We start from the raw sequence: 25,267 nt of genomic DNA, 5'->3' as shown, positions 1-25,267 counted from the left end.
CAAATCTCACCAAACAAACAAAAAGAGAATAACTGATTGGGAATGCAATTACATGGAAGTGAAGGACAATCTAGAAGAAGAAAAGCAAACAACAATAAAATGGATTAAACAGTTCAATAAAATGAAAAAGACTGGTAGGTTGGGCAAGAAAACAGACCTCTCAAATCTGTTACTTATAAGAAACATTTATAAAAAATTAAAAAAATACATGGAATAAAAGTGCTGATCTAGAAAAAATTTAGTATACATCAAACAGATCCAAAAAAGCAGGTGTTGCAATCATGCTATCAGAAAAAGCAAAGCAAGTACTTAAAAGTGGTAAACAAGAAAAATAAATTATGCTGAAAGGAACCACAGACAGCAAACCAATGTCGATTTTAAATTTATATGCTCCAAATGCTTTAGCATATAAATTCACAAGGGAAATAATAACTGAGCTAAAAGAAGACATAGATATTAATAGTAAACAATAGACATAGACAATAGTAACAAGAGGTTTTAATGTCCCTTTTCAAGTTTTGGATGAGCCTAGTAGAAAGATAAACAAAAGGTTGCCACGTGTGGTTTGCATCATATGCAATAGGGAAATGTTAGAGCCTTTTCCCCAGTATATTGGAGTAAAGCAAGGATACCCATCTTTCTCCTGTTATTTGATATAGTTCTGGAAATAGTAGTAGTAGCAAAAAGACAAAAGAAATTACCGGTGTAAATATAGGTAAAGAGGAGAAAAAAATCTATCCATATTTATCTATGATACGATGCTTTACTTTGAAAATCCTAGTGAACCAAGCAAAGAAACTAATTGACTAGTAGCTTTATCAAGGTTTCAGACTATAATATAAACCCTCAAAAATCAACTGCATTTGTATATAATAATAAAATCCAAGAGGCAATAATAGAGAAATCCCATTCCAAATTAGTACAACATTCATAAAGTTTCTGGGGATCAGTTTACCAAAGTACACTACAGACTAGTAAAAATCCAATTTTCAAAGTTCTCCTTAATGAAATAAAGAACAACTTAAATAGCTGAAAGAATACTCAGTGGTCATGGTTTGGCTGTGCTGATGTAATAAAAATGATAATACTATCAAAATTAATTGATATTTTTAATACTATACCAATCAAATTACAGAAATTGATAAAACAATAACAAAATTTATTTGGAAAAATAAAACCTCTAGAATACAAGGGAAATTTTGAAAAGAAATAGGGACAAATGGGGAATAGTACTTCCTGACCTCAAACTACATTGTGAAGCAATAGTCATTGAAGCCATCTGGTATAGGTTAAAAAATACAGAAGTAGATCAATGGAACAGACTAAACAAAGAAGAGTGACAAGCAACGGAACTCGGTAACTTAGTGTTCAATAAACCAGAAAACACATACTCAGGAAAGAACTCTCTATTTGATTAAAAAAAACTGTTGGGAAACCTGGAAAGCAGAAACTAGAAGATAGAATTTCTTTTTGGCAAAAATTAGGTTTAGACCAACATTATTACATGATATGGCACAATATAGCCTATGAGTATGTGGCCTTAATATTAAGGATAATACCATAAAAAATATCAAAGAGATGCCTAGATATGAGGAGACATACTCTTCTCCAAATAAGGGATAGATGCAATTACAAAAGGTAAAATAGAGAACTTTGATTAAGCAAAACTGAAAAAGCTTCTATGCAGATGATGTTTATACATCTAGGATAAGAAGGGAATGTGGTTAAATAGGAAAAAAACCCACAACAATTTTGTATCAAATTTCTCCAATGAGGATTTGTACATAAGTTATACAAACAATAAATGGATATTGATCTATATATAAATACATAGATGTATATATTAATATATAAATAAATGTATATATGCCAATAACCATTTCCCAATAGGCAAGTGGTCAAAGGATATGAACAGTTCTCAAAAGAATTGCAAAGTACCAACAACTATGTAAAAGAATGTTATAATAATAAGAAGAAAAGAAATGCAAATCAAAGCAACTTTTAAGTTTCACTCCCATTCTACACATTGGAAAAGATGACAAAAGTTGGCAATAAATCATGGTGGAGGAGCTGCTGCAGATAGGCACACCAGTGCATTTTTGGTGGAGCTGTGAATTAGTACAGCAATTCTGGAAAGCAACTTGGAATTGTGTAAATGCAGTGACTCAAATATCCATAGCGTTTGACCCAGATGTTTCACTACTAGGCATAAAGTCCAGGAGGCCACTAATAAAAAGAAAGTCTCCCATGTACACCAAAAATATTCATAGCGGCACTTTTCTTATAGTGCCAAAAACTGAAAATAAAGTAGATGCCCATCAATTGGGTAACACCCAAACAGATTGTAGTACATGAATGCAATGGAATTAGGGACAGTAAGGGATTGTACTGTAAGAAACAATGGATATGATGAATGTGAGAAAGTGTGGAAAGATTTACATGATCTGATAAAAAGTAAAATATGCCAAGCTAAGAAAACAATATAGGCAATGACGAGAGTAACGTAAATAGAAAAGATAACCAGCAGAAAAAAAATCAGAAGTGAATGTTGTAAAATTCCAAGTTTTCAAGTCAACAAGCATTAAAGTGCCTGCTAGGTGCCAGGTCCTTTGCTAAGTAGTGGGAATAGTGGGAAAGACAAAAGACCATGTGTGCTTATAGTCTAATGGAGAAGTCAACATGCAAACAACTGTCCAAACAATATCTAAACAGGGCAAATTGTAAATAATCACCAGAGGGAAGGAACTAGCAGGAAAGGCTTTTCCAAGAAGGTGGGATTGTTGTTGGGATTTGAAGGAAGGAGGCAGAGATGAGGAGAGAGAATTCCAAGTATGGCGGACAGTCAGTGAGAAAATGCCTGGAATTGGACATGGAGTATCCCGTTCCAGGAACTGTGAGGACAGCGTGTCACCGCATCAGAGTGTGTGGGAGGAGGAGTGCAGAGTACAGGCAAGGAAGGCAGGAAGGGCCCCAAACCAGAGAAGATTTTCTATTTGAACTTAGAGATAGAAGAGAGCCACCAGAGTTTATTGAGTAAGGGGGTGACATGGTCATACCTGGGCTTTAGAAAGATCAATCTTATGATTGAATGGAAGATGGGCTGAAGTGGGGAGAGACTTGAGGCAGGCAGACTATTGCAATAATCCATATGTGAGGTGATGGAGGCCTGCACCATACTGGTGGCATGGCCCCAAACGAGATACTAGAAGACCCCTCCCCTTACACACACCCTACTCTTTCAGAGAGTTGGGTGTATGTGTCAGTATGTGTGTGTGTGCATGTGTGTGTCTCTGTGTGTGTATGTGTGTGAAGGGTGTGTGTGTGAGTGTGTCTGTGTGTGGGTGTGGGTGTATGTGGTGTGTGTGTGTGTGTGTGAGTGTGTGTGTGTGTGTGTGTGTGTGTTGGGGGAGGAGTCCACGGATATGAAATATTGCGTATATTCTCAGACTTTTTCCATGTATTGGTTGGTTTTGCTGATTTTTTTCTCTTCTTCATCTTTTTTTCCCTTTAAAAATGTTCTGCTGTAGCAGATGCTCCTGGAAGGGAACAGGAGAGAGAAATACGGAAAAATTTAGGTGATGTATAAACCGAAGATATCAATATAAATGTATTTTTTAAAAGCAAAGCCGAGAGTATAGCCCTGTCTCTTGCCAGGATTACTCAGAGATTGCAAACAGCAGTGGGAAGTGGCATGCAGAGTGCTCACCCTGATGACTAGGAGACCTGCCTTGGCTGGCATCTCATCTTAGGGACCCTTGGTAGACATTTAACCCTGTCTGTGAACCTTTCTTTCTTTTTTTAAAATTAATTAATTTATTTTTAGTTTTCAACATTCATTTCCACAAGATTTTGAATTCTAAATTTTCTCCCCATCCCTCCCTTCCCCCACCCCCAAACACTATGCATTCTGATTCCTCCTTCCCCTAATCTGCCCTTCCTTCTATCACACCCCTCTCTTCCCTTATCCCCATCTTCTCTCTTTTCTTGTAGGGTAAGATAGATTTCTGTACGACATTACCTGTATCCCAGTTGCATGTAAAAACAATTCTCAACATTCGTTCCTAAAATTTTGAATTCCAGCTTCTCTCACTTCCTCCCTCCCCACCCATCCCCACTGAGAAGGCAAGTAATTCCACATAGGCTATATATGTGGAGTTTTGCAAAAGACTTCCATAATAATGTTGTGAAAGACTAATAATATTTTCCTCCATCCTATCTTGCCCCCTGTTTATTCTATTGTCTCTTTTGATCTTGTCCCTCCCCTAAAGTGTTTAATTCTAATTACTCCCTCTTCCCATGTGCCCTCCCTTCTATCATTCCCACCACACCCCACTTATCCCCTTTTCCCCTACTTTCCTGTAGTGTAAGATAGATTTTCATACCAAATTGAGTGTGCATATTGCTCCCTTCTTAAGCCAAATGTGATGAGAGTAAGCTTCACTTTTTCTGTCTTGCCTTCCCCCCCTTTTCCCTCCATTGAAAAAGCTTTCTTGCCTCTTTTATGAGAGATAATTTGCCACATTCCATTTCTCCCTTTCTCCTCCCAATATATTCCTCTCTCACCCCTTAATTTTATTTATTTAGATATCATCCCTTCCTAGTCAACTCACCCTATGCCCTCTGTCTATATATATATATATGTGTATAATCCCTCCAACTACCCAAATACTGAGAAAAGTTTCAAGAGTTACAAATATTATCTTTCCATGTAGGAATGTAAACAGTTCAACTTTAGTAAGTCCATTATGATTTCTCTTTCCTGTTTGCCTTTTCATGCTTGTCTTGATTCTTGTGTTTGAAAGTCAAATTTTCTTTTCAGCTCTGGTCTTTTCATCAGGAATGCTTGAGAGTCCTCTATTTCATTGAATGACCATTTTTCCTCCTGCAATATTATACTCAGTTTTGCTGAGTAGGTGATTCTTGGTTTTAATCCTAGTTCCTTTGACTTTTGAAATATCATATTCCAAGCCCTTTGATCCCTTAATGTAGAAGCTGCTAGATCTTGTGTTATCCTGACTGTATTTCCACAATACTTGAATTATTTCTTTCTGGCTGCTTGCAATATTTTCTCCTTGACTTGTGAACTCTGGAATTTGGCTACAATATTCCTAGTTTTCCTTTTGGGATGTCTTTCAGGAGGTGATCAGTGGATACTTTTGATATTTATTTTACCCTCTGGTTCTAGAATATCAGGGCAGTTTTCCTTGATAATTTCATGAAAGAAGATGTCTAGGCTCTTTTTTTGATCATGGCTTTCAGGGAGTCTCATAATTTTAAAATTGTCTCTCCTGGATCTATTTTCCAAGTTAGTTGTTTTTCCAATGAGATATTTCACATTGTCTTCTATTTTTTATTCTTTTGGTTTTGTTTTGTGATTTCTTGGTTTCTCATAAAGTCATTAGTTTCCATCTGCTCCATTCTAATTTTTAAAGAACTATTTTCTTCAGTGAGCTTTTGAACTTCCTTTTCTATTTGGCTAATCCTGCTTTTTAAAGCATTCTTCTCTTCTTTTGCCATTTGAGTTAGTCTATTTTTAAAGACGTTATTTTCTTCAGCATTTTTGGGGCCTCCTTTAGCAAGCTGTTGAGTTGCTTTTCATGATTTTTTTGCATTGCTCTCATTTCTCTTCCCAATTTTTCCTCCACTTCCCTTACTTGATTTTCAAAATCCTTTTTGAGCTCTTCCATGGCCTGAGACCATTGCATATTTATTTTGGAGGTTTTGTATGTAAAAACCTTTACTTTTGTGTCTTCCTCTGATAGTATGCATTGTTCTTCCTCATCTGAAAGGGTGGAAGAAAATACCTGTTCATCAAGAAAGTAACCTTCTATAGTCTTATTTTTCCCTTTTTGGGTATTTTTCCAGCCAGTTACTTGACTTTTGAGTCCTTTGTCAAGTAGAGGGTATACTCTAGGGACCTGTAAGTTCTCAGTTCCTCCAAAGTGGCACAAGCATGGGAGAGGAGTTTACTCCTCTCTTGACCTGAGTTCTCATCTGGGAGCAACCACAAGCTTTGCTGTCCAGGATCTGCCAAAGTTTGCTTTCTTTCCTGATCTGTGAAGTGGGAGAATAGCACTGACTGGATTTCTCAGGGCAGCTATGAGGACTCAACTCGATCATATGTGAGTCATTTTGCAAACCACAAAGCACAATGTAAATGTCAGGCATTAGAATTATACAGACACTTCAGATCATTTAGTTGGGACCAGAAGGATCTCATAGCTCATCTGGCCCAATCCCTTCACTTTACTGATGAGGAAACTGAAACCAGGAGAGAAGAGACTTGTCCAAGATCATACAACAGCACATGCTCCAGCTGAACCCTCTGACTCCCAAAGAAAGCAGGGTTCCTCCACCTTAAAAGTAGCCTAGCAGCCTAGGTGCTCCCAGGGAGTGAAAAGAGCACTGGGCTTGACCTTGGGAGACTGGGGTTCAAGCCCTGGCTCTAACCCTTACTAGCTCTGAAACCCTAGGAAGGACATTTACCTCTGGCAGGCTCAGTTTCCTCTTCTGGCAACTAGGGATGGAAAATGTTTGTACTCCTCAACTGACAGAGCTTTTGTGGGGTAGGAGGAGTGCTTTGGCAAACTTAAAGCACTGTAGGAATGTAAAGTATCATTAGGTCTTCTAAGCCTAGAACTGGGCTCTTAATAAATGATGAAATTGAACTGAATATACTCCTCCTCCACCGTGACCTTCCCATTCCTCTGTTGCCCATGGTTCCCATGGACGTAAGGCCTCTAATTGGAAAAATTCATTTATTTGACTTTTTCAAACTTGATTGATGTCTTTCGTTTTTCTATTACAGCCATTCGAGATATAACCCCCAATTCCAGGGAGACTTCTCTCATAACAGAGATCACCAAACAGTCCTCAATAATGGGTCAGTCAGAGGCACCAGTTTCATTGACTCAGATGAGTGCCTCTCAGTGCCAACTGTTTCTTTCACTCCTCTATGGGCCAACTATGCCCTATATGGCGTAGTGCCCTATGCAGCTTTCTGCAGGGCATCCTCTTTTCTTTGACTTCTCCTAGGATGGAGTGGATTAAAGCAGCTAGTCAGGTCCTCCTGCTGAATGGAGGCCAAGTCTAGGGGAAGCAGCTGAATTTGCCTCCAAGCAAGTCAATGGAGTTGGCCTTCTAAGGCATCCCCTCCCCACACATGCACACACGGGGGTCTAGGAACCATAAAGAAAGAAATGCGATGCTTGGATGTTTCAGCCACAGTGGTCCATCACGAGCCACTCTAGCATTCAAGACATGTCCCATCAACTCAGGAGAGCTGCTGTGCATCAACTGTGAGCAGCATGGGCCATGTGGAATGGGCAGAGTGTCACCAACATACTGATTCTGTTTTCTTTGTCTTATGCACCCTTATGTGCCAAGGAAAGGCCTACAAAAGCCTGAAAATCTGGGTTTCCATTAACCAGGCACCATTTCGGTGGGAGCTAACAGTTATCCTGCCTTGGAGACATCAAGCCAGCAGTGTGTGAGTTTATATTGACTTCAGTGCTCCAGATTCAAGAAAGCAGGAAGAGACACCCCCTGCCCCCCAGGCCTAACCAGCTCAAGAGCTTGTGCGCAGAGGAGGAAAAGTTTACTTCCTGACTGGATAGGCTGGTGGAGGAGGAGTATATTCAGTTCAGTTCCATGATTTCTGAAGAACCTAATTCTAGGCTCAAGAGTTATAAAGACAAATTCAAAGTCTGCTCTCAGGAAGCTTATGTTCTAATTGGATGTCGGATAGGATCCTGGAATCATAGATGGAAAGATGGCTGGGTGGGGAGATCATCTGGTTTGAAGTCCACCTTACTTTTTTCTTCTTCCCCACCTCCATATCTTCCTCCATCCCTAGAAGGGGTGAAGACCCTCCCCAGCTCTCCTAGAAGCTCTATGTGGGCCAAGATGCTTTCTCCCATGAGGCCTGCAGGATCTCTCATCCTGACCCCCCCATCTGACTCCCCGGAATTCTTTAGGCGAATCCCCAAAGCTTTCTGGAGGTGCCTGTTGGGAGAAGGGGAGGTAACCAGCAGACACAGAGGAGGAGGTTTCCAGGAAGGGCCCAGGTGGGCCCCATTTCTGATGGCCTGGTTCACAGTTCCCATTGGAATGAGTGTGCAGGAGGCACCCAGGGCACTATTACCGTCTGGCTCTGCTCAGATCTGAGTCTGAGCCACTGGGCACAATATCAAGTGTCTGCAAACAGCTTGGAGCTCATGCTGCTGAGTCCTAAGAATGATGAATGGTTGTCCAAGTTCCCCCTGTTGTATAGATGGGGAAAATAGAAAGAGGAGACTGGCTTAAGGTGTCTGATTGAGTTCATGGGAGGAAGGGGAGACAACTTCACTCCTGAGCCCCACTCAGCTCTTGGTTTACTCCCCATACCTGACTGCAACAGGTAGGGGACCCCACACCTGACTCCAACAGGTCTTGGGGACCAATTCCTTTGGTAGGCAATGGAAGAGAAGCCGATGGCTGGCAAAACTCCCCTCACACACACTCCTCCCTGCCCACTTCCACCACAGAGCCCGCATCCTTTACCCATTCCAACCCCTCCATACTCTGCCTCCAGCCTTCACTCCCAACTCTGTGCCTACTCACCATCGTCAGATTCCTACTGTGTGCACTTGTCTCCTCTTCCTCACCAGCCATGCCATTGTGAATGCCCTCTTCCCCATTCCTCCACCTAGGGAAATCCTCCCAGACCCAGCTCAGGACCCACCTCCTCCAAGAAGATCTCCCTGGTTCCCCACCCCCTCCATCAAATCTGGGAGTGATTTTCTTCCCCCACTCCCACCCCAGACACTTGAAGGTTCCTTGAAAGCTTCTATCACCTGCCTTTGCCTGGCATTGATTTGTGCACCCAGTGTAGGAACTTCAAACATCTTGAGGGCACAGCCCATAAGCTGAGTGCTCTGCACCCAGGTGTAGGCAGCAGAATCTTCTCTTGCTCAATGGACTATAGGACTCTGAAGGACAGCCCAGTGTCTGTCTTCCCATGGTAGGCTCTGGAGAAGCCAGTTGGGGAGCTGCTGCTGCTGCTGCTGGAGTCCCTTTCCTTATTGAATATCCCATGAGTGCCTTGTGGGCTAGCTTCAAAGCACCACCTGCCCCCCAAGTGACCCTGATTCCTTCAGGTAACATTTCTGTCTGTCACAAATGCTACCCAGTGGGGGAGTTTCTGGAGGCCCCCAGCGCTCCTAGGACTGGGCCAGCCTCCACTCTCCATAGCTGGAGAGATCAGACTTCTGCTACATTGGCAAGCAGCACGATATACTGGAGAGAGCTGCAGTCATAGGGTCTCCACTGGGAACCAGGCTCAGCCATTGCTGAGTTGCCTGTGCCCTCCCCTTCTCTGGCTCTCAGTTTCCTTCTCTGTAAAATAAGGGGGTTGGATTTGGTGGCCTCTAGAGTGTCTTTCAGCTCTCCAGTCCTAGGAGCTTTTGCAGGGACGAGCCTCGATAATTAAGTAGGGCCTGTGTGTGTGCTAGTACTCTGCCGGAACTGGAACTAGAGATGGCTGAGAATGTGCATCCTGCAGACCAATGGTGCCCGCATCCCTGCCCATCTACTGCCCAGTCTGTCCCTGCCTTCATTCCTGCCGCATGCAACTCTGAGACTGCACATTCCCTTCTTAAAAGATCCCCCAATAGGAGGGGAAACAGCCTCCAGAAAGGACCTGCCTGAAGTCCCAAGGGTTCTGTCCAGGAAGTGCTGGGGGCCCCTCCCCAGGCCTGGAGGTGACATGATGCTGGGTCTGCAGGAGCAGAACTCAGCCTTAGGACCACTGCTCCCAGCTGGCTCTCTGTGGGGCAGGGGCTGCTATTGAAAACATACAAGCTGTGGGGTTTTTCAAGGAGGGGAACTGAAACCAGATGCTCTGGGAAGGAGCCCAGGGAAAAATCTCAGGAAAGTCTTGTTTTCAGTTAACTTGAAATATTTTATTGGCTTAGTTCCTGTTCTCCCCTCTGCTGCCTTCCCCTCCTCCATCCCCTGCATCTACATGAGGCCCCCCCCCCCCCATTCCAGTCAGGCCTAGCTGGGGCCGGGGGCGGGGGGGGGGGTTTGTCTTGTCCTGGCCTAGAGGGGCCATGAGGCAGGCTGGTAGCCTACAGATGTTTTGTCTTTGAGGCTTCCCATAATCTTGGATTCCTCCTCCACCCCACCCCCCTCCCAGCAGTCTTGGCCCCTCCTCCTCCTTTTAGGAAGGATACTGGTTCTGTCTGAATAGGCATCCACATGACCTCCTCCCCTACAGAAAGCAAAGCCTCCTTTAAATCTGCCATGATTTCATTTACTCATTCATTCAACAAACTCTGAGAGAGGCCCTTCACCCCAGGTGGAGGGGATACCCACTTGCCCCATCATTCTCCTCACATAGTGTGGTGCAAGAGCTTAGTTCCATGCCCACCTCTGATACTTACCACCTGTGTGACCTTGGGCAACTCAGAAAAGCTCCTTGGGCTTCAGCTTCCCCTGCTGCAAAATGGGGAGGCAAGCATGTACACTGCTTACCTGCTTGCCTCCTGGGCTGTTGGAAGGGGAACACATTATGAGTATTACAGAGTGAGGCAATCCTGGGAGCCCTGGGCCTAGCTAGTCTGCCCAATGCCCAGGTTAGAGTCAAGACATGAAAAGGTACCAATCAGTACCTGTTCTCTACCCCAGGAAGCAAGCCTCCCGCTTCCTGCCCACCTGCTTGCCTCCCCTTCCACTTGCTTGCTTGCCAGCTGTGGTCTCAGGGCTGGGGGGTGGATTTGGCGGGTTTTCTGAGTCCATGTATTAGAAGTCAGAAGGTATTTTCCCATAGAAAAAGGGTCATAAACGCGGGTTAAGTTACCAGGCTAGTAATGAACCTGTAACAAGCCTGAAATCGTAAATACTAGATTTCAGTCTTCTTTGTGGCTGGCTCTCGATGGGAGAATGCATTCTGAATTCCTACTCTGGGTCCCAGAAACAAGTCTCCTGCTTTGGAGGGGGAGGTGTGGGGAGAGTAATCCTGGGCAGAGGGAGGAGGCAGTGTGGTACAGCAGGACGGGAGCCAGTTTGGAATTACAGGTTCTGGGTTCCAATCCTCACTCTGCCTGGGTGACCTTGACCAAGTCCTCTACCTTTGGTTCTCAGTTTTCTCATCTGAAAATTGTTGGGACTGGAAGAGATGACCTTTAAAAAGCCTTGTAACTTTAAGTCCTTCAGGGGAAAAAAATCAATGTGAGTTAACCATGCAGCCTTCCAATGATAGACAGAGGTCCCCAACAGACTTTAGCAAATAGGGTGCTTTGTAATCCTCAGAAACCAGATAATATACCATGTGGACAATACACGTGGCATTGGGAGGGCAGTGCCCACTTTGCTCCCCAGCCTGGCCACTTCCCTCCTTCCCCTCCTCTGACCTTTCCAGTCTCCTCGATATTTAGTGACACACCAGACTAGTCTTGACTAGAGAGTTACTGGGTGGATGCTGAATTGCTCTGTGTTTGCCAGGTACTGTGCAGGGCTCAGGCAAGGCTAAGATAAAAGGCTAATAATCCCTGCCCTCAAGGAGCTTATATTCTGTCAAAGGAGACAATATACATGTGTATGGATATGTGTGTACGTATATATCATACATACACACACACACACACACACACACACACGGGCAGAAACAAATGGATACAAAGTAATGTGTGGCAAGATTCCAAGAGTTGGAGATAAGGCCAGAGTATATAGCAGACACTGGGGAATGGCCAGTGCAAAGGCAAAGAGATGGGAAGGAATTAGGGCTGTAAGAGGAACCACAAGAAAGTCAAAATGACCTTCTGTTGTAAGGTGTAAGGCGAATGAAGGAGAGCAGGAAAGGCTGTTCCTTGAGGTAATAGGGAGCCATGAGAGTTTCACGAGCAGGGGAGTGACATGGTTGGAACTTCAATCTAGAAAAACCACTTTGACAGCTGAGTGGAGAATGGATTGGCATGAGGAAAGTGTTGAGGCAGGCAATGCCCCCAGCATCTAGGGCAACACTCCAGATGTGAAGAGGTGATGAGGATGATGAGGGCAGTGGCCATGGTAGAGAAGATGAGGGGGCATAGTTGACTTGCCTCCACCACTGTCCCACCAGGTGGGTACCAACCTTCCCCCTCTGAACTCACAGATGAATGAATCATTATGCACTGTATGTGCTCTAAGCACTGGGGACACAAGAACAGAAAATAAAACCATCTCTACTCCCAAGATGCTCATACTGTAATAGGGAAGACAAGTGAGTAGGGTTGGGGTTCGAGTTAGGGTTGGAATCAGGATTAAAGTTAGGGATACATGCAGATATATACACTGTAAATAAAGTGGGTAGACACACACAGGAGTGAGGCCCAAGGTAGTTGGGGAGCTCGCTAGCTCTAAATCCAGAAGAGCTTCTGGGAGAAGATGGTGGCTTCAAGGAAGACTAGGATTCTCCAGACCCAACTAAGAAAGTGCCCTTGTGGAATTTACAGCCCAACAGGGGGGAGAGCCGGACCAAAGGCACGACGATGGGATGAAAGTCCAGTGATGTTGGAAAGATTGGTTGGGGCTTTAAAAATTAAAGAGAGGAGCGTATATTTAATCCAAGAAGGAATAAGGAGCCACAGGACTTTATTGAGTAGGGGAGTCACAGGATCACATCTCTGATTAAAGAAAATCACTTCAACATCAGCATGAGGACTGGCTGGACTAAGGAAGAAACTTAAGGCCAGGATGTCAACTATGATATCATTAGAAAGATCTGGGCAAGGAATGGAAAGGACTAGAATCCAGTTGGTAGCTGTGTAGTGTGAGTAGTGTGAGAGGGCTGGGGGGTCTGGATGGGAGATATTGTGGAGACAGAAAGAGTAATACTTTGCATTTGAGCACTTGTGTGAGGTGGGGGAGAGGGAGGATGAATCAGAGAGAAAGCTAAGAGGCACAGTGGGCAATATAGGACTTGGAGTGAGGAAGGCCCCAATTTGAATCCTGCCTCAGACACTTGCTAGCTGTGTGACCTTGGACAAATTGCTTGACCTCTTGCTGCTTCAGTTTCCTCATCTGTAGAGTGAGGAAGTCGTAGACAATGACCTCTAAGATTAAATCTTTGATTCTGAGGTTATGCCAGATTGATGATCTTGAGACTAAGCTTTTGGGCAAAATACAGAAGACTGGAAGAGGATCTCTGTGGTGGACGTATTGCACTTGGGTTACCTAGGGGATATCCAGTGGGCAGATGGTGATGTGGGACTGAAGCTCATAGGAGAGCCAGGGGCTATGGCTATATGAGCCTGGGTGGCATCTGCATATAGGTGAGCATTTTTCTTAGAGAAGCTGATGGGGTCACCAAGAGAAAGGGCTCAGGACAGGGCCTAAAATGTCACATCTACTTGCATGGGGCTTCCTATACCATAATGTCACATTTGGCTTCATCTCTGTTGAGCACCTGTGGAATGGTGTCCTTCCTTTCTGGGTCCCCAGGAGCTGTGTCCCAGGAAGATGGCTATGGGTACTGGGATGGAATCATTGTCCTTCCAAAGGCTCTTGGCTTCATATCACCATCCTTGGCCAAGATGGTGATGGCCTCCTGATATGCACATGCTGCCTCTCCTTTCTCCCCCAGGGTGTCTTGCAGCTTCAGCCAGGCTGACTTGTCTGCCCTGCAGGTAGCAGTTGGTAGGATCGCCCACCCCTTTTCCACAGGAGTCACCTCCCTAGGACAATGGATGTAAGGGCTAGAGTGGAAGCAGGACCAGTGATCTGATAGATGGAGACACTCCCAGTCTGCTGGCATGTCAGTGGCAATTGGTCAGCAGTTGTGGAGATGAGGATGAAGAAGGTGGGCCCCTTCCCCTCAATAATGTCTGTGGGGGTTGAGTTGGCAGCAGGTCTGGTGCTTTGGGGGCCACTGCCATTCACAAGGCTCTTGGGTTATCTCCATAAGGTCTGAGGAGAAATGGTGGCTTATGTGGTGGTGGCTGCAAGAGCTGGAAGGAGGAACAGGGGTCGGGGAAGTGCTGTCATGTCCGAGAAGTCATAGCCCTTTATAGGGCTTTATAACGTTTAAGGGTTATAAAGTGCTTTCCTCACAGCAAACCTGTGAGGTAGCTTTATCCTCCTCATTTAACAGATCAGGAAACTGAAGCACAGAGAGGGTCGGTGACTTGTCTAAGGTCACATAGTGTCAGAAATTTTCTATCTCTATGTCAGAGAACACAATATTGAATGACTTCAGAACTCTGATTAATGTAATGACCAGTCCTAGCTTTCGAGCTCTGATAGTGAAGCATACCTCTTGCCTCCTGATAGAGAGGTGGTGGGCTACAGATGCAGAATGAGGCATACTTTGTCAGATGTGGCCAATGAGTTGACTTGTTTCCTTAACTGTACTTTGTTATAAAGGAAGGTTGTGTGGGAGGGATGGAGGAGTCACTAGGGAGGGACTAGACATCATTTTAGATATAGGCACTGAGGCCCAGGGCTAAGAAATGCCTTGTTCAAGGCATCAAGTGTTTGCAGGTATCTGACTGAGGACTTGAGTCCAGAGCGAGGCCTGAGAGGCTTCATTCATTCACCCAGGGGCTTAACTTACCTGACCTCTCAGCCAGTCTTAGCTTTCCGTTTGCTGCTCTGCTTCGCCAATGCCCACAGCTGGTGCTGCCATCAGCAGCTCTCCCAGCATGGTGAGGACATTTGCAGACCACATATGCCCAGGAGCTTTGGAGGAAAGGGCTATGAATGCAGAGAGATTCCCTTAACTTTGACCCTCCGTACTCTTCTTCCTCTTCTCCCATGACAGCAACTTTGCAGCTGTCTCCAGGTTTCCAAATATATGTGTGTTTGTGGGTTAAACTCAAGCCAGGTGAGCTTAGAAATCTGTGCCTGGTGTTCCCCATTTAAGGAATGGTGGGAGGGTAGAAACAGGTCTCAAAAGAAGAATTACAAAGAGTTAACAACGACTAATAAAAGAAATACAAAGTTAATGGCTTGCAGCTTTTGCCACTGTCCAGCACCCTCTCTCCTTTCCAGGTCCCTCTCTTGGTTCTCCTCCTACCCCTCTGAGCACTCCCTCATCTCCTTGGCTGGATCCTCATCTAGGTGGTGCCTGATTTTGGGAATGTCCTCGAGGGTTCTGGCCTGGGTCCCAGTCCCCTCTATACTGCTTCACTTGGTGATCTCATCCTCTCTAATGGGTTCAATGAGCATGTTTGTGCTGATGATTCTCAGATCTGTTTATCCAACCCTAAGCTCTCTACTAACCTCCAGACTTAAACCTTCCACTGCCTATTAGACATCCCAAATTGGATGTACCATAGACATCTTAACCTAGATTTATTACATAGACAACATACTAAAACAAATGCAGTACTGTAGTGTTTTATAAACCTTAAAATTCCAACTGGTGGGGTAAGAACTCACAACTTGACCCAAAAAAATGCTAGGAAAATTGGGAAATAATCTGGCAGAAACTAGGTATAGACCAGCATCTCACACTGTGTACTATGATAAGTGCTAAACAATGTATGACTTACACCTAAAGTGTGACTTCCTAAGCAAATTATAGGAGCAAGGAAGAAATTACCATCCAGATCTATTAATAAAGGGAGAATCTATGATCAAATTGAGATAGGTAGGATTATAAAAGATAAAGTAGATATTTTGAATACTAAATATTAAAATATTATCGTGCAAATAAAACCAATGCAGTTCAAATTAGAAAGGAAAACGATAAATGGGAAAAAAATCTTTGCAGCAAGTTTCTCTGCTGAAGATCTCATTTCTAAGACATAAAAGGAATTGCTTCAAATTTAGAAGAATATGAGTCACTTTCCAATAGGTACTCAACAGATATGAACAGGCAATTTTCTGAGGAAGAAATTCAAGCTATCCATAGTCATATGAAAAAATGCTCCAAATCACTAATAATGAGAGAAACACTAAGGAAAGCGAGTCCCAGGTCCCATCAGATTGGCAAAGTTGCCATAAAAGGGAAATGACAAACACTGTGGGAGCTGTGAATAACCAGGTACACAAAAGGTTGGTTCAGATCCTGGATCAGCTGCTTACTTAATGCCACCTTGGGTGAAGCATTCTATTTCTTTGAACCTCAGTTTCCTAATCTGTAACATGTGGATGGTACCTGCCCTATCTACCCTACACAGTTGTTTTGAGAGTCAAGTGAGATGATATATAACCTACTCACCATTTTCAGTATCCCTCTGATATAGGCATGTTTTGGGACAAAGCATAGTGTCATCTTATCATTGTTGGAACTAGGATGCTAAGCGAATTATATTGGCAAACCAGTGATATATGAACTTGACATTTGATAAAATGTTCACTTGTAAATTGGAGATCCAAGACATAGTCACCCAGGCCCCCTTTTCTTAACCTGGGAAGATGGAGCTGCAGTAGTGCATGCTTTGTGCTACTTGTTTTTTGCCGAAACACAAACTTACCTCATTTTATGCAGGCCACTGTATTTACGTTTGCATTGTAATTCTTAAGTTTGGTCTTAGAATGAACGAGTTTATCTCCTACTCCAGAAATCTGGAGTTGAAGAATTGAGGACAGAAGGTTGGTGAGAGTGGGAGAGGAGGAAGACTTTGGAAGTTGCTGAAATCATGCAAATAGTCATCCACTTGGTTTATAACTTCACCAGGTCACTTCTGGTTTCTGCCTTATAACTTGTCTTGCATTTACAAAGTGACTGCATATTACCTTTTGGTTTGTTTTTCCTAACCTAGCAATTTCAGAAAGAAGCATTGTGCCAGTGTGGCTTTTGTTTGATACCGAACGAAAAGGAATGATTTCAATTGTGCCATCAGATCCGGTCTCCCCCACCTTCAGTTTCTTTCTCCTACAAGTCTGCTACTTATCTCCCATTCTATGATAAATCTTTTAAGTGTGTTGTTTCCATCACTTCTCCTTTACTAAGAAATCTCCAGTGGCCTTCCGCTGCATCCCAGGCCATTGATGGTTATCTTGACCTTTGTCTTACCACTGGACTTAGATGACTCTGGAGGAGAGAGCGAGGTGGATGATTTTGCCAAGCTCTACCTCACTCAAATCCAATTCACACTAAAGTTAAGACATCACCCTCTCGATGTCATTGGTTCTCTGAGAATGAAGGATGGACAACAACAATGTTGGTGGAGCTGTATAGGTGTGGCCATTCTCCAGAGCTGTTCGGAACCATGTCCTCAAAGGTACTGAGCTGGGCATACCCTTGAAGCCAGTGATACCACTACTAGACCTATACCCCAAAGTGATCAAAGAAAGACAAAAAGTCTGACCAAAGAAGAGATAAAGAACAATGTGAAATGGATGATTTTGATTACATTAAATTGAAAAGTTATTGCATAAACAAAGCCAATGCAACCAAGATTAGAAGGGAAGCAGAAAGTTGGGAAACAATTTTTACAGTCAATGTTTGTGATAAAGGCCTCATTTCTCACATATGTGGAGGACTGAGTCAAATCTATAAGAATACAAGTCATTTCCCAATTGATAAATGATCAAAGGATATGAACAGGAAGCTTTCAGAAGAAGAAATTAAAGCTATCTATAGTTATATAAAAATACTCTAAGTAACTATTGATTAGAGAGATGCAAATTAAAACAACTCTGAGGTACCACGTCACACCTATCAGATTAGCTAACATGGCAAAACAGAAAAATGATAAATGTTGGAGAAGATGTGGGAAAATTGGAACACTAATGGTTCATTGGTGGAGTTGTGAACTGACCCCACCATTCTGGAGAGCAATTTGGAACTATACCCAAAGAGCCATCAAACTGTGTATACCCTTTGATCCAACAATACCACTATTAGGTCTGTATCCCAAAGAGATCATAAAAAGGAGAAAGGGCCCATATGTACAAAGATATTTATAGCAGCTTTTTTGTGTGGTGGCAAAGACTTGGAAATTGAAGGGATGCCTATCAATTGGGGAATGACTGAAAGAGTTATGGTACATGAATATAATAGAGTACTATTGTTCCATAAGAAATGATGAGCAGGCAGACTTCAGAAAAATTTGGAAAGACTTGCATGAACTGATGCTAAGGGAAGTGAGCAGAACCAGGAGAACATTGTAACAGCTATATTGTGTGATGACTGACTTTGTTAGACTGAGCTCTTCTCAGCGATGCAAGGATCTAAGACAATTCCAAAAGACTCATGATGGAAAATGTTATTCACATTCAGGAAAGGATCATGAAGTTTGAATGCAGATGGAAGCAGGCTATTTTTCTCTTTTTTATTTTTTATTTCTTGTGGTTTCTCCCTTTTGTTCTGATTCTTCTTTTACAATATGAGTAATGTGGAAATATGTTTTGTAAAGGCAAAAAGGACATACATGTGCAAAATAAATATTTGTGGTGGTGAAGAGTTGAAAACTGAGGGGATGCCCATCAATTGGCAAATGGCTGAACAAGTCATGGTGTATGAATGTGATGGAGTACTATTGTAGTATAAGAAATGATGAAGGGTATGAGTTTAGAGAAACCTGGGAAGACCTGATGAACTGATGCAGAACCAGGAGAGAACCATTTACACATTGACAACATCATAAAGACGATTACTCTGAAAGCCCTAAGTATTCTCCTTTGTTTCCTCCTTCCCATTTCTGCTTCTGCAGAGATGAGGGTTCCCAAGTGTGGAACACTGCATACAACATCAGGGTTTTTTTTGATGGAGTGACTGCTTTTACTGAATTAAAAAAAATTCTTTGTTATAAGAAATGGCTCTCTGGGAAGGAGAAAGGGGAAGGAAACAGGGAAGTGTAGATACTAGATAAATAAAAGCTATTAATTAAAATGTTTTTTAAATGAGTCAGTGACTGTGTAGAGCCTTTCTCAAAGTCAGGGTTCAGATGAGAACCGGGTGACGCAGGGCTGCTCTTGTGAGGAACATGGCCAGTTTCTATGGCATTCTTCTGGAACAGATGGGCATATATCTGCCCTACCTTCTGTTCTGGGGATTCCTCCAGAATTTCAAGGCAAACTCCCACTGGGAGCTTTCCCAGCTGCTTCTGCCTGGCACCTGTATGGGTGGGCGGGCCATAGGTGAAATAGCAGGATTTCTTCTCATGCCAGGTATTCAAGAAGCTCAAGAAGCTGCTGGCTCAGCTGGGCCTGTCCAGGGGAAAGCAGGAAGATGCAAGAGGCAAGAGGCTAAAAGCCTCTGCAAAGCCTTGGGGAGCTTGTTCCCAGATGCCCTTTCAGGTGACACCCTTGTTCTCTCTCATGGTCCTCTGACCTTTATTGTAAGGGCCCCTGGAACTTGCCACTGGCTGAACTTCAGTTCCTGAGGCAGTATGTCAAGGGTAGGAGGACTGGAGACAGATACCAGAGCCTGGCCTATCCTTGGTTTGCTTGCTAAGAACCAGCAAATGTTCAGACCCCTTAAAAAAGCCACCCTAGTGACTATCCTCGGCTTCAGGATCACCAGACCAGCCCCCAACCACTACTGGCATTTCAAGGCCAAACTAAGTGAACTATGGCAGGGTTGCTGACTGTTCCTAGGTTGGGACCTACCTAACAACAAGGTTCCATGGGCCAGCCTGCTGGTGCCTCTCCTCCCCACCCCAAGAAGGTTACCATTTGCTGGGGATACCCAGGACTTACAGGGAGTGGGAAAAAATCCCTGCCATTCCTGCACCTTGGATGCTCCCCCAGCCCACACCCCTGAGAGGGCTTTTGGGGGGGACTCAATCTTCCAACTGACTTGTATAAATGCCAGAGCCCCAAGAGTCCAGTGGAAGCTCTCTGAGAGAAGGGAGTGTTTTGTTTCTGTCTTTGTATAATAGTATTCTGTAGAAGGGGTGATCTCATAGCAGGTATGAAATAGATGCCTGTTGATGGCACGGAATTGAAGAGGATCCGAAGCTGGCAACAGAAAGGCCCCAGTGCCACCCAGGACCATAAACCAGGACAGTTGGCAGGAAAGAAACTCCAACTCCCCTAATGGCCTTTGTTTTGGCACCTGGCAAAGTGTGCTGCGATGGGCAGGTAGGGGGTCACCTGGCCATTGGGTCAGGGACAGAGGTCACTGCCTCCTTGCTCTCAAGGAAAGTCAGTGCGATATCTGGGAAAGAAAGGACATTAGGTCTGGAAGAGTTGCCAGAATTCAAATGTCAGATCTGCCACTTACAGCATGGTTTCATGCTATGACCTTAGGCTAATACTGACCCCTCACTGGGCCTCAATTTCCTACTTTGTAAAATAAAGGGCTTGAATTAGATCAGAGGTGGCCAACATTGGGCCCAAGGCAGCCCCAGTATAGCCTGAACCAGATTATAATGTCATTGGGAAAATAAACATGCACAAAAACATAGACGATGTTCATGTGTTCATGTGATAATGTTCACCAATCTGTGGCTCATAGGGATCCTTCTGGAGAGTTGAGTCTGACTCCTCTGGAGATGCCCTTCAGGCCACTTCCAGCTTGGCACTAGCCCACACTTCCTCTGGCACCTTAGAGCCCAGCCATTTATGGGGGAGGAGGCCCTTAGGTGATCTGCTGGGGAGGTCTATGGACCCCTTTCTGAGAACCAGCAAGGCCTTCCATCCCAGGCCTTCCTCCCTTCTCGACACCTCCAGAGAGGTGGATAGTTCCTCCCTTCCACACAGGGGCAGGATGGGCTGGGCACGGCTGGGGGCAGTGCCAAACACTTCCCATTACCAAATTGATAAGTCAAGAGGAATGCAGACAAAAATCTCTATTAACTTATTTATGAGCTCAGGGGGCAGATCCCCACATCCTCACCACCAGTTGTGGCCAGCATTTTAGACCTTCAGGGCATGTTTTTGTGGTGAGTTCATGAGGTCACAAAGTGTCTAGGACTTTAGCGATCATCCAGTCCAAATCCTCAATGAAGATGGGGAAACTGAGGCCCAGAGATGGGAAGCTATTCTGGATCGCAGGCTGAATGGGACCTTTGGAACCACTGAGTTCAACCCCTTTGTATAACAGAGGGGAGAAACTGAGGCTCAGAGAAAGAGGAAGCAAGCCCAGGGAGGGGGATGTGAGTTAGAATTATGGGATGCTAGAGGATTGAGAGGGACTTTAGAGAAACTGAGGTCAAGGGAGACGGAGTGATTTAGGATCACCAGCCATCACTGGTGGAAGGGATCTAGGATCCCAGGTCCTCAGGCTCCAAATCCAGCCTTTCCCCACCAGCTCCACGGGCAGATGAGGATGATCTTCCGATCCATGCAAGTCCATGAAGTGCTTTGTGGATGTTGGTGATGTGAATTGTAATTCACAGGGAATTCTGTTGAGTTCTTTGCTCATGCCTCATTGGTCTGGGGGGAAGACCTAGGGAAGCTGCTGCCCAGTCATCTTCATACCTTCACAGGAATCAGTCAACTTTTCCAGTGTGGAGAGGGAACTTAGCTAACTTGCAGCGAGTGTGTGGGGGGCCTGATTTGCTTTGGATAATGAGCTCCTTCAACCCCAAATTCTAAGCTGGCATGAGAACAAGGGCACAGAAGGGCCCCTGAAGGTGTATCCTCCAAGGGTCATCTCAGCTCACCACGCAAGCCTGGGGACAAAAACCAGTTGGACGCATCCTGTGTCAGAATGACCAACTGGAGTTTTCGAGGGGCCTGTGCTGTTCTCATGTTGGAATCCTGGTTTGGCTTTAGAACTTCTGGGGACTAAGTATCTTGACCTTGAGGCCTGTGAGGGGCTGGTTCACTGCTGGTCTGAATGAAGTTTAGAAGGCCCAGGCCGCCAAGGTCTTCTCTGTGGAGGCAGCTGCTCCACTGAAAAGAGAACTCAACGGTTAGCAGAGTCACACAAAGCAGACCACCAGCCGATGTCTAAAGAAAGCTTTTATTGGATAGTGTTATCAGGACAGAAGAGGATGCAGTTAGGATTAGAGATGGTGAAGGATGGCTCAGGATAGGGACAGGTGTTAAGGGTCAGCCCACTGCCCAGCTCCCTCTTTCAGAAAACACTGGCAGTAAGAAGGCAGACATTTGAAATAAACACCTTGAACAAAACAAGCAAAATCACAATTTCTTTTAATTTGAGATTTTCGAGCTACCAGACAGGATGATATAATTTATAAACTAGTGCATATTTACACACTTTCAGAATTAAAGCTGCCTCATTCATTTGCAGAGTTTCTAAGGGCCCTTTAGAAAGCAAAAGCAAAAAGAACTCCCCTCCCCCTTTGCCCTCCCCCTCCCTTTCCCTCTCTCCCCTCCCCCACCCAAAGGGCAGCCAACAACCACATCCACCCTAAACTCTCCCAACAAGACTCAACCCTTGGGTTGTGTCCAGTGGTGCTTCCCACAATCCCTTGGCTTTTTGCCCCCCTCCCTTCCCACCCCGTTACCTCAAAACTCAAAAAAGCAGCATTAAAAGTAAAGCCTTCATCAATACGATACCAAATTTAAAATATGCACTTTGTTTAAAAAAAAGAAAAGACAAAGAAAGAAGAGAAAACCAAAAACCTAAAATACATCAATTGGATAGAAATCAACTTGATAGAAACATTACTGATAAGCATTTTGTACTGAGCTACTTTGGACCAATCACGGTGGGAGATCCATAGGTTAGCATTGCCTTAATGCTTCCCTCCTCTCCCCCTCCCCCCCACAAAGCTTCTCCCTCAGGAAGTAAAACAAGGCCTCCCTCCTAGTGAAGGCGCCAGAGAAATGCATAGATAGGTAGGGGCCAGAGAGAGGGCCCCTAACAAGAAACTGGAGGTTTCTCCCATACACCTGAAATCAGAAGACAATGAGACCCATTGCAAGATCTTTTGAAAGAGCAGAATGTGGGTTCATTTAGATGGCTGCTGGTGACAAACTGGGGTGGGGGGAGTCATACAGGCTCCACTGGAATTCTGAGAAATGTCCTCTCTGATCGCCCAGTGTCTAAGCCAGCAGAATCCCTCTGCAATTCTAGGACCTTCAGAGAAAATGCAGGAAAGAAAAGACCACAATTTTGTGTGAAGAGCTGAGTGGGTGAGGGAAGCTGACTGACTGGGGAAGCTTCTCCTTGACCTGCAGCCACAGGAAGAAGAGCCTCCACTATGGAGGTTATCAGAGCACGAGTATGGGCTGCTGTGCATCTGTGTCAGCCTGCCAGGCTGCTGAAAAGCTAAGGACAGAGTTCCACTGGGAACTCTGCCACTGGAGAAGAGCCAGGATCCTAGAAAGGCCCACCTGGACACAGAGAGGAACCTGGACTGAGGGGGACTCAGGGTGCAGGTGGAGAGGGGCCTGCCTTGCAAAACAGCAAATGGGAGAGACGTGGCAATTCCAGCCAACCCATGCAGTTGGCCACATTCCCCACCTCTCCCCCTTCCAGCCTTGGCTCATTCAAAGGGGAATCCTTGCAGAAGATCCCCAAGAATCAATGGAGCAGTGTGGTCTAGTGGGAAGAGCTTTAGCCTATGTTTGTGCTCTGTCGTGTGCTCTCTGTTTGACCTTGGGCATATCACTGCCCCTTCTCTGAACCTCAGTCTTCTCCACTATTAAAAAAAAGAAGGGGATGAACTACTGTCTAAGGTCCCTCCTGGCTCTAAGACTATCATATGTATGAATGTATGTATGAATGTTATAATGATCATGGTCTAAGGAGCATGCCTGCGCTTTTATCTGTCTGGATTTTAATGCCAAGCCCCTCTGCCCACCTCCCACCCCTCCCCACTACAACAGCCATGAAAGACATTGCTCCGGCTGAGATGCCCCCTGAGGACTCTTCATTCACAGGGCAGGGGTCTGCTGAAGGGAGCAGGATGACCCTCTCACTACAATTCACATTTCTATGTCATTTTAAGACTGACCAAGTACCTGCCCCACCAGAACCCTGTGAGGTAGGTCGTACAAAATTATTCTTTCCCTTTTACAGATGAGAAAACTGAGGCTCAGAGAGGAAAAGCAGTTTGCTCATAGTTACACAGATAGTAAGTGTGGGAGGTAGGATTTGAACTCAGGTCTCCCGCTTTCAAGCCTACCATACTGCTTCTATCTGTGGAATTACTTAAAGATGTTTCCCTAGAATGTCTTTGGTTCCTACTCTCACATCCATCTCCCCGTTACTTTCTAAAAGGCTTTTGGATTTTTCTGTTAAGGCTTCCCCCCACCCCAGAGTCTAACTGGTGATGAGAAGAGGTGAGTGGGGATAGACTGTTCCCCCCCCCCCACCTCAATGCACCTTAGGGCTGTGAGTTTTCAATGCCTTTCCTGTTAGGGTAATGGCCATACAGGGCTCTTAAGACAGATCTGAGGATGGTGGGAGATGAAACAGCTTGTTTCCAGACCATAACTAGCTTTCCAAAGGAGACTATCTGTCACTAGACATATCCTTTGGTCTTTGGAAAGAGTCCACTAGAGGCAACATGCAGAAGACACAAGGAGTTGGGAATCCCTCTCTGAGCAATTTTCTGATTTCTAACCTGTTCTAGAAGACAGATGGCTTGCATGCAAAAAGCCAGTGGCCAAATGCTCAACAATCAAGGTGGGTTCCATTTTTTAGTGCAGGAAAACTGAGGGAAGGGGGCTGGTGGAGGAGGGACAAGTGGTGATCAGAGTCCCATCCTCCAGTCTCCTTTCCACAAGCCACCAAATAGCATTTGCTCTGCATCGTGGCTAGATGGTCAATGGACCAAGCATGCTTTCAAGCCTCTCATCTCCATATTACAAACACATTTATCAATGACAGTTTTAAAAGGCTGAAACTAACAACCAAACTTGGTGCATTTAAGACAGTGGTTTCTATCCAGACATGAGCAGTTCCAGTATTCAAACAAGCAAAAAATAAATCTGAACCTAATTTAAAGCACATTCTAATTACTCTGCCTTTTAAGGTCTTATCACTAGAGTGGGGGAGGGGGGTGTGTGTGTGTGATTATTCCTTAAAACTCAAAGACTGTCCTGTTTCCAAACAAAATGACTTTCTGAAAAAAAAAAAAGACAAAGCATGGTCTTAGTGACCACTTCTATCCCTCTATTGGCCTATTTAGATGAGATATTCCACGATTTCCAGATCTGGATGGTCTTGTCCAGGAGCACGAACACTCACTTTTCTTTCTACGGCACCAGAGCGGACAACCGGCCCATCTGAATGGAAGCAGAGACGACCACACACACACACACACACACACACACACACACACACACACACACACACACACACATACACACAAATTCAAATCAGTTTGTTGGGACAGAAAGACGAGCTCAGGGCACCCTTTAAGCCACTAGTGGGATGGTAGTAACTGTATGGAGACAGACCTTCCCTGCTGTTACTACCCATTGCTCTACT

At 44.5% G+C, this 25,267-nt stretch overlaps 1 protein-coding gene across 3 annotated transcripts in view; it reads right to left on the bottom strand.

The window, feature by feature from the left end:
* Positions 1-23,302: 23,302 nt before the first annotated feature.
* The window catches only part of AMOT (angiomotin), a 53,236-nt gene continuing 51,271 nt past the window's right edge, over positions 23,303-25,267 (bottom strand). For all 3 annotated transcript variants that reach the window (XM_072626574.1, XM_072626573.1, XM_072626572.1), the window contains exon 13: positions 23,303-25,062. In XM_072626574.1, the coding sequence (XP_072482675.1) occupies positions 24,962-25,062 (101 nt within the window). In that variant the 3' untranslated portion in view covers positions 23,303-24,961. The remainder of the gene's footprint in view (positions 25,063-25,267) is intronic.

This window comes from Notamacropus eugenii, chromosome X (genome assembly GCF_028372415.1).
Source record: "Notamacropus eugenii isolate mMacEug1 chromosome X, mMacEug1.pri_v2, whole genome shotgun sequence".
Classification (NCBI taxonomy): domain Eukaryota; kingdom Metazoa; phylum Chordata; class Mammalia; order Diprotodontia; family Macropodidae; genus Notamacropus; species Notamacropus eugenii.
Note: the sequence above shows the minus strand (reverse complement) of the source record. Positions and strands in the feature narration are given on the sequence as shown.